Source organism: Manihot esculenta, chromosome 10 (genome assembly GCF_001659605.2).
Source record: "Manihot esculenta cultivar AM560-2 chromosome 10, M.esculenta_v8, whole genome shotgun sequence".
Taxonomy (NCBI): Eukaryota; Viridiplantae; Streptophyta; class Magnoliopsida; order Malpighiales; family Euphorbiaceae; genus Manihot; species Manihot esculenta.
In genome coordinates this window covers 5058520-5068906 of record NC_035170.2, presented here as the reverse complement: position 1 = coordinate 5068906, position 10387 = coordinate 5058520, and the positions used below count along the sequence as shown (strand labels likewise).

At 29.8% G+C, this 10387-nt stretch overlaps 1 protein-coding gene across 1 annotated transcript; it reads right to left on the bottom strand.

The window, feature by feature from the left end:
• Positions 1-953: 953 nt before the first annotated feature.
• LOC110624498 (endoplasmic reticulum metallopeptidase 1) lies at positions 954-9192 on the bottom strand. The gene is made up of 13 exons (XM_021769679.2): positions 8801-9192; positions 6750-7015; positions 5876-6032; positions 5490-5567; positions 5083-5157; positions 4878-4994; positions 4343-4507; positions 3701-4223; positions 3392-3548; positions 3001-3110; positions 2475-2587; positions 2027-2384; positions 954-1491 (listed from the first exon to the last, which is right to left on the bottom strand). Exons 1-13 carry the CDS (start codon positions 9113-9115, stop codon positions 1028-1030), a joined length of 2898 nt encoding a protein of 965 aa, XP_021625371.1. The 5' UTR covers positions 9116-9192; the 3' UTR covers positions 954-1027.
• Between the last annotated feature and the right edge of the window lie 1195 nt (positions 9193-10387).

Genomic DNA, 10387 nt, shown 5'->3' with positions numbered 1-10387 from the left:
TCTAGTTAAAATATTTATTGAAAATTGCTATTTAAAATCAAATAAATAAAAATAATATAATATAATAAAAAATAAAAAATAAAAAATAAATTAATTCAATACCCTAACTTTTTTTTGCTTTTTTTTTTTAAATTTGTATACTTTATTAAAGATTGACAGTATGATTAGAGAATAACCGAAATACCAGAATGAATAAATCTCTCAATAATAATAATAATAATAATAATAATAATTAATATTATTATTATTATTATTTAAATTAATAATATATTTAATAAATAGTATTTAAATTTAAAATTGAAAAATATTTTATGTAAAACTTATTAATATGTATTTTTTGAAAGAGAGAAAAAAATTAAACAAAAATTATTGAAAAAAATATATTTTTTTTATTTTTTTACTAAAATCAAAGTTGAAAGAATTTTAAAAAATAAATTTAAATTGAGTGATGAAATTGAAAATACAATAAAAAAAATAAAAGATCGTTGATGAAAATTATCTGGTTAATAATAATAAAAAAAAATCTTGTCAATCAACACTGGATGGATTTATTTTTTATTTTTTGACAAATAAGATTATGTTTTACCATTCTCTACAAGATAAAAAATAATATAAAATTTTTAAACATACATATTAATTAATGATTAGTTATATAAAGTATCTTTATCTAGCATCGCAAAAATACATTTTAGAGAAGAAAATAATTAATAGATTTTATTTTATTAATACCGAAGTCGTTTTCAAGTCTGAAAGGTATTGACTACAAATTTAAGTCAAAGCCAATTGTTCCAAAAAAAAAAAAAAAAAGAGAGAAAAAAATAGAAGAAGCTATTAGATTGTATTAATGAAACTTGAATTTACAGCAGAAGAACTCAAAACTACTTTATTATTCTCAACAATTCTCATCAATACAAGACAATAACCAAGACACAATACTTGGTCAGCTGCAGCCTGCACAGCCGAATAACTCGCACATCAAAGGTATGCCTTGCCAATTATTCACTATCTATATATACTGTCTTAATTTTCAGTAACTACTCCATCTCCTTTCCGACGGCATTGCTGACCTGGAGGCATCAGAAGCTTCTTTTGCTGACTCATCCTTTCTCCTAACATAAACCTTGGAAGAACCAGGTTGTCTATCGGCCCAAGCGATTCTGCTGCCATGATTCATAACAGGAAGACTGGTAAAAAATGCTAGATTGTAGGGAGATGTGGACTTCCCAAACTGAGAACACCATTTAGGGAATTTCCTCAGAACTCTTTCAGCTTTTGGAGTTAATCTGTTAACATCTGTTCTGAGCTTTAACAAAGGCTGCTGCTTCTCTGTTGCTTGTTCATCCACACTGTGAGCAGACTTCGTAGGTTTCTTTGCCCAGAAAAGGGTTAGCTTAAACTTTCTAGGAGATCTTTTTCCTCCTGAAAACTGAATTATATGCCATCCATCTACGCTGCTCTTGTTGCCAAATGGAACTAATTCTTTTGAATTTGCTGCACTCCAGGTTAAAAGTTTGAGAAAGTGAATAGGATGGAGGAGAATTGTTTTCAAGTGGAACTAGCAATAGTATCAAGGAAAAGTTACTATTTAGTCCCTATGGTATGAAAAAATTCATTAGTTAGTTTCTCAGTTTTAAAAAATACATTAAAAATATTTTAAAAAGTCTACTAGTTAGTCCATTCGTTAATTTTAGCCGTTAAATAGTTTTGAAAAACTCATTAGCTGGTCCCACAGATTTTTAAAAAATCTACTAATTAATCTCTCCATATTAGGAGTATTTTAAACTTTTTTGCAATACTTAATCGCTAAAATTAACAGAGAGACACCAATTAATAGACTTTCTGATATTTTAGTGTATTTTTCAAAATAGAGGGACCAACAAGTGAATTTTTTCATAACATACAGACTAAATAGTAAAGAGGGACCAATTAATGAGTTTTTCCATAATATTAGACTAAATAATAAACCATGCGAAAAATAACTTGCATATGAAAAATATTTTCTATAGAAATAAGCGTTTCAACATACCTTTCAAAGTAAAATCTTCTACTTCATTAGTATTAATTGCAAGAGACCAGCGTTTAGAAACTTTCGTATCAATTGAAACTTTAGTTTTTCGTTCATCTCCATTTGTATCACTATGAACATGCAATGTAGGAATATCTGAGTCATCCCATCCACCTTCAGTGTCCTCATGGCTCCAACAACTATATTTCGCAAAAAAATTAACAAAATCAACGACCTTGTCTCCCCCACAAGAGAATCCTTCTCCAATGTATTTAACCTCCTTTGTCAACTTTCCAGGTGTCCCGGAAAATAGAGACACATATGAGTTATGATGTTGCTTATTACCATAGCTTCCTGTTGTATTCACAATGTGCACAACCTGAGAAACCATGTTTGAAATTTGTAATCATATGAAGCCACGTAAAGCACGGAAAACGCAACTGTAGTTAATGTGCAAATGGGAACTTACATTGAGAGTTCTCACAGTGTCTTCGGTAAAAGGAGGAGTGGCACCAGATAATACTAAAATGAGTGAGAATCCGAACAGGATACTAGTTCCAAGGATGATTGTTCTTATTGCACCTAGACATCAGTAGTACACAAATGAAGTTATAACATTTTCATTCCAAGTCCTACTACAATAAATTGTTTAAAAAAATGGAACCTACATTCATCATCAAATACTCATTGAAGTCTTAATTTCTAAGTTCAACGGGTTAATATTCAATCCGCAGAAAAATAACTTATATATGATTTGCCTTTATTTTAGAAGGCTCTAGAGATCCAAATTCAAGAAAATATTGCAAACTTAAACTCACAACTCCATTAGTGCATGAGTATAGGATTATGATTCACTATACCAAAGTAAATTTTACCAATGTCACCTATGAAGTTATTGATGCCAAATGCACACTTCATCTAATGGCAGAGCCATCATCTAACAAAAATCCCATTTCGGCACGCAACTGAAAAAAGCAATCGCAAAAAATAAAAACCTGAAAGATGGACGTATGATAACACATAAACCATGGTGAAGCATATGACAACAGCAACAAAAACGGCAAGTTTTACACTTCCTAGCCACTCTGGACTGCCACCTGGGTTCCTGTAAAACCATAGATCATATCCAATCAATTTCTAAACATCAAGCAAATCAGGAGTGGCTACCAAATCATATCTTTTGGGACAATTTGAATGATGGAACTCCAGCATTTTACTGTCATTTAATATCTCGATACAAGCACAACCTATTAAGAGAGATTTGAAAGAGTTCAAAAACATCTTGTTCTCAAAAAACTTACTTTTGATGGAAAACAAGAAATTAATTTAAATAATGGCTTTCTAAGTAGAAAATGAGCAACATGGTAACAACATTATAAACTTTACCTATCAGATCGAATCAGATTCCCAATTATTGTGGCAGCCAACCGAATAATCGTTCCTGCAGCAATTGTAATTGGTAAAGGCAAACCCATCAATAAAGTTGCAAGTCTGAGAGGCATTGGAGAAGGAGCAGGGGTTGGAGTTGCTTCAACCAAGAGGTCTGAACATTCCAAAATTCAGAAACAGACCAGTGAGACAATCTTGTTATCTTGTACATCACATCTTTGATTTCAAATCTGAGGCATGAAAAAATTATAAAGCCATTTCATTTTCTTTCTTATCCCACAGTTACAAAGCTAAATGTAACCTTACATGCAAATGCTGGTAGAACCAACCAAAAGAGTGCAATGTAAGATGATCCGATTTTGTAATAGTTTCCCAAGCTCAGAACAACAAGCCACAGAATAAAACCAGCCTTAAACAACCATCTTTCAGCCTCTAACTTGGCCCAGTCAGCTTGGTTAACAGATGAAAGCTGCTTTTTCTTGGGGTATACATTTGACAAATATATTTGAAGAAGATGGTAACCAAAATGTTGGCCAGTCATTGCTCCTATGAGTGCGGGTGCGGCAAATAGCCCAACTAATAACCATGGGCTTGCAACATAGGGCACTGGTGATGAAGATATTAGCAGTAGAATGAAGGCCACAAGAACAGAGAAACTTATTGAAAATATCAACATAAGGATAACACTGAGAATTGACAAGCCAAATGAAATAGCAGCTGGATAACCACCCAAAAGCAATGATGCATTCCATATTATAAGTGATATCGCTATCACCAAATTGTGAAGCACGCTTGCAAAACTTTGCCTGTATACAATCATGTATGTCCCCTGAGATTGATGTAAATCATAAAAATCAGCTACAAACTTCATTATAGGTATAGGACATGCTCAATGACCATTCAATGCAAAAACAAAATTGATGTTAAAGTTTCAGCAGCTAAAAGTACCAAAATGTCAAAAAATACAGCAGTGTCCTGTCCACTTTTTTCCTCTTCTTTCATTGTGTTGCCTTTCGGAAGATGAGATGTTGGACCTATCTGAAGCAAAAAAGCAAGCATGTTCTCCCCAAGATGCTGAAGAGATCCAGGTTTGAGGAACTCCAATTTATCATTCTGCCAGGAATTTTTTTTCCATAATTTCTAATTAAACAGACATACAATTATATAATCCTTGCAGTTTGTTTATTTATTTATGCCACTAGCTAATAATCAATATTTATGTAGTCAAAGCTTCAAAGACGGCAAAGCATGACAAACTAGCCTAGCTTCAAACCAAATTATTATATAAGTTTCCCTTCTCTATTTAAGACAAAAGAGATCAGATAAATAAGTACAACAGAAATACAGGTTCCATCATATGCGATGTAAGTCAGCTCAAAGAGTTGTGTCATAATTTCACTCCTTTCTCCAAAGTACAAGGAGCTTATCAAGCAAATGAATACCAAAACCAAAAAATGAAAAAGTATGGACACATTGGAAAGACCTTAGTGTGATATACAGCAGTGTTATCTATGAAGGCAAAGTCAAGCCCTGAAAGACCAGCAACCTCTCGGTAAACTTGGAAATCTGTAGCAGAACTGAATCCGGTTGCAAAAAGATCCTGTACAATCAGAACTAAAACACAAATATATCAACTATAAAAAAGAAATAGATATATGGGAGATGCCATTGAAAACAAAACCACAAACCTGTTCTACAATATCACCAGATGGGTATTTTGCTGCCAATGCAAAGTTCTCTATAGCAAATGGATTCGGACCAGCCTGTAGGTGAAGAACCACAAATAAACAACAAAGGGAACATAGTTACTTGGTAGGCCATAGAGAATGATAAAACAACCAAGTGGAGAAGAAGGATATAAGGTTCAATATTCTAAATACATAATATATTAAAGGAATAGAATCATAGCACATCAAACACATTCATTTCCTTCTCTTTAGCTATTATTCAACCAAAAAAGAAAAAAAAAAAGAGAGGAAAAACCTATTTTTACAGGAATCCTAAACCACAGAATTCCACATTCATATCGTAACAAGGTGCCAAATCAAATTGCAGCACAAAAAATGTAGAAGCATATTGATTCAGAAAATTATACCTGAAAAATGCCAGACTTTCCTCCAACACCCATGGCTTCCAAATCAATAGCCATACGAATAGTTTTACTCCACGGATGCTGCATCGACAAAACATTTTCAATGTACTACAAATAAAATCTTATTCTTTCTTGAAAGAAATTCCTTTGAGTTAATAAAAAAAAAATCATCTACATTCTTTTTTTTTTTCCTGAGCAATTACTGCAAAATAATCATGCACATCAAATATGCAAGAGGCCAACTTCAGCAAGCTTCTAATAAAAAATTCAGAAAAAAAAGCTCACTTTTCTTTCTTTGAACAAATAGTTTATAACTGCTGGAGAAAAAACTCAAGGTATCATTGGGGAAGATGACCATAATGAGTGCAAGCATTGACAATGCATTCAACCTGAGTTATAAAGCTATGAGCACCATTTAGACCCTCCTCTTCGCCAGTATTAAATAAAAATATTACGCCATTCTTGAAACCATGAGCCTCCTGAGAAATCCCCCGAGCAAGTTCCAACATAACAGCCACAGAAGAACTGTCATCTCCAGCCCCTTCCCTGAAACATGCATGGTCCTTATTTGAGTAAGAAGGCAACAGAAAACAACATGGTTGTGAAAACAAACTTGAAGCATCATAGCATATGAAAGATATTCAAGGATGCGCCATAAAGGCCAACTTGTGGATGTCTTGAATGTACAGTGTATGGGAGAAAGCATGAAAATTTCCTACAATTTTTTTTTTCTGGGAGAAATTCCTCCATCCAATAAGACAATGGAAAAGGCAGGTTCTTCCTTAATCTTTATTACATCTGATTATAAAATGTACAGTTATTTCAATTCATTCAATTAAGATCTAACTAAGGATTTATACTCAAATCATGCAGTACTCTGCTTCTTGACAAAAGGTACAATGACCATACGTAACTCAATTATACTATAACTTGGAAGTCTCTACTCTCTAGTAAGATCATAGCTTTTTCTTACATTCTGCAAATCTAATCATGAAATTCATGAAAGAATTAATAGAGTTTAGTCTTAAAACCGAACTCTTAGAGCTTGTTACTTCATGCTATAATCTATTTATAGTGGTTGCATAAATTTATACATGCTTGGACCCATGAGACAGAGCAAGAGAAATAATCATCATACACTACACTATGCAAAGAAAAGCACTTGCTTATATATGTGGACTCATCAAAGCTAATAGAAATGGGAAGAAAAGGTTTGCTCAAGATAAATATTAGATTGTCGTTAGGAAGTGAAAGATAGCATACCCTGCGATTACAGTATCAATGTGAGCAGAGACGAGAATAGCATTCTCTGCTGCTTCAGATGCAATACCATTTTCTCCTGCTTCAGATGTACTTTTTGGCAAGATTCTTATAATTACGTGCTTAAGATCTGAATAAACAAGTGTTTTCCCCTTAGAGAAGCCACTGTCCAGACGATTTGCGCCAGCTTTTGCATGGAAATGCTCCACTTGGACAGCAACACCCCTGTGAGCTGTTTTCCTAATATTTTCTGCTGCTGTCAAAACGTGCTGTGGTGGAATACAAGTTACATGAATGTATCAACATATAATGCAAGTTATATAAATGTATCAACATATGGCTGTACATGAAATGGATAGCTAAAAGGTTATTATGAAGGATGATAGCCGAGTAACAGGAAAAGAGAGTAGTATTAAATATGCATGGTCTAGACTCCAGAATGAAAGTCTGAAACCAAACAGGAGGTCTCAAGAAAATGGGCCAAGCCTAACTCACCACCAAAAGCTAGCGCATGGGTTGAAGTGTCCAATACCTTATAATGGGCAGATTACCCTATCCAAATCAACATGGGATTCAACAGGAGGATTGGATGTAACAAACTAGAAACAGTTTATACAGGTTTTGTTATCTTGTTCCCAATTCCCAAACCCATATGATAAAATAGAGCTTAATGAATTATCTGATATCTGATTGTTATTTAAAACAAAATAAACAACAAAATGAAGTATCAGTAAACAAGAGATTCCAGAAGTGATAAATGGTACATTCTATATCTTCTGAAACACAAACAGGATGTTACAAACAAATCTGTCCCCTTCATTTTCAACGTGCAAGCAAGAGAATAACAAGCACAGGGACAAGATAAATTCTTTCAACCAATTTCGTGTATTAAAGTTAAGTAATCACAACCCCCAATCCAATTTTCTCGCGGAAGTAGCAATACATAATTCCCTCGTTTTTAATCCAAACAAGAATTTTCAAAAAAAAGAACAATTGAATTCTTACAAAATTTTTTAATTTAAATTTTTAATTTTTAATTTTTAATTTATATTAAAATATTTATAATAATTTTATATTAAATATTTTTTCATTATATAAACCCGAATCTTAATTTTTAATTTATTAATTTTTTTATTTATTTAAATATGAAAATAAATCGTGAATATAATTTACATAATAAATACTCAATTTTTTTTATTTCAATTCTAATAAAGTCCATACTTCATTAAAAGGAAAGACGCTCTTATCGATAGACAAAAAAAGAAATCTCGGTGAAAAGGAGTGGCAAGCCAACATAAGTGGAGGGGCTATTGTCTCATCATAGACATAGAGCTTTATTTTATATCAACAAATTTTATTGCAGCCTAATATTAAATATTTTTTTAATACTTAAATATATATATATTTTTTAAAATTTAAAAATTAAATTTTTATAAGAAAATAAAATTTAAATGATTAAATTATTATTGTAAAAACTGAATTTTAATGAAATTATTCTGAATAAAATTTTAAGAATTAAATTATTTCACTTTTCATAGCAATAAATATTTTTGTATAATGTTATCGATAACTTATTTTAAGTGTTAATATAATTTAAAAAGTTACATAAATTTTTATAAAAGTTAAATTGAAAAAAATATTTAATATAAATTAATAAAATATTTTATATAAATTAAAAAATAATAAATTTAGAGATTATCATATTTTATGTTATGAATTTTTTAAAAAATAATTAATTCATTTATATTTTAAAATCATTTAATTAAAATAAAATGATTTTTTTAAATTTTTTTTATCAAAAACATCATTAACCAACTATTTTAATGTTAGTTAAAAAGACGGTTTAAATTAAGAGGATTAAAAAATCAATATTTTATAAAATAAATAATATTTTAATTAAATAATTTTAAAATAAAAATAAACTAAATAATTTCATAAAAAAACACAGGTTTATGATAATTTATAAAAATAAAATTTAATATTTTTGAGTACTAATCTTATATATATATATATATATATTTCGTTTTTTAAACAAACTCATAAATCCACAGTACCTGCCAAGGAAGGTCAAGAGTATCAGACCCAACAGGGTGAGGGCCCAATTGAGTCAAGGCTTGGACATGCTTCCTAGCCTCCACTTCAGAAAAGCCACTCTCGCCGGCCTGCTCAGCTGTGAGAGGCGACGGCAATCTCTGGAACCGGTAACGGAAAACAGCCCATGAGTATATAAATACTCCAAACAACACCAGCAACACAAATCCTGACCTTCTCTTCTTTCCACTAATCAAACCATCATCTTCCACAATATTGGAGCTTCCTGTGGTCGACGGTTTCGATATGGAAGAACAGTAGTTGAGGTTGCTTCGCATTGTGAAATGACTTTGATACAGACACAAGGGAAGAGGAGAGTTGTGCCAATGATGAGCCGCTACACCAGTTGGTTTGACTTATAAATAGGAGATATGTGATTTTGGTTCAGTTCTGATCCGGGTCTACTAGAATCTGAAACAGAATGATTTGCGGTTCTTAAATTCCGATTCAGTTTAATATATTTTCAATTCAGTTCTAAGTTTCTAAATTAATTTATGTAATTTTTTCATGAAAAAAATTATATCTTAAATTATTTACCATTTAAGTTTTAAAAGGTAATTCTTAATACAAATTGGATCAAACATATAATATTCATGTAAATTATTCACAAATTTTATATGTATGCTTCTGGTTAACTTATTTGCTCTATATAAGTATATTAAGAAGGTAAAATCTAAAATTAAAAACACTTTATAACTCATAATTTAAATTTGAAATCTCTATTTATAATATAAAAAATATGTGCTATCTAAAGTAAGTATTATTTGATACAAGTTAAAATAATCGATCGAAAAATAATTGTTCGAATTTAATCGATTAAGAAATTTAATTTAATTTTATATTATTTTTTATTTATTTTAATTTTAATTTTTAAAAATTTCAATTATTTTATTTTAAAATTTAATTTAAAAAATTTAATAAAACTTATCTGAATATAACAATCGCTTAAAGCAAATCGTGAATAGTTATCACAAGACAATTCTATATGACAAAAATATATGGTATTTTGAATTATTTTATTGTTTCATATTTTTATAATTAAAATATATGAAATTTTATAATCACAGCCAACTATAACATTTAATTTTTTTAAAAAATAAATCTACAATCTATATTAAAAATTCATTTAATGGACCAATCAAGTTTAAGTTAATATTCTTTAGCCTGTATAAAATTCATAAAACAAATTCAATTAAGTTAAAGTTTTTTAAACTATAAATAAAGTTATATATAATTTTTTAAACTAAAATGTTTATTTTAAAATCTTAACATATTTAATAATTTTTCCATAAATTAAAAAATAAATATTATATTATTATTTAATTACTGATAAAATTATAAAAAAATAAAAAAGTGACTTGATTTTTTACTTTAGTATATGATTTAATTTATATTAAATTAAGATATAAAATATCACATATTTAATAAAAAACGGTAATATTTAGATATATCAAATATATTAATATAAAAATCATAGGTATTAATTTAATACAATTTAAATTATAAATTCTAAAATAAAAATATAATTTAATGAAACTATTATATATTTT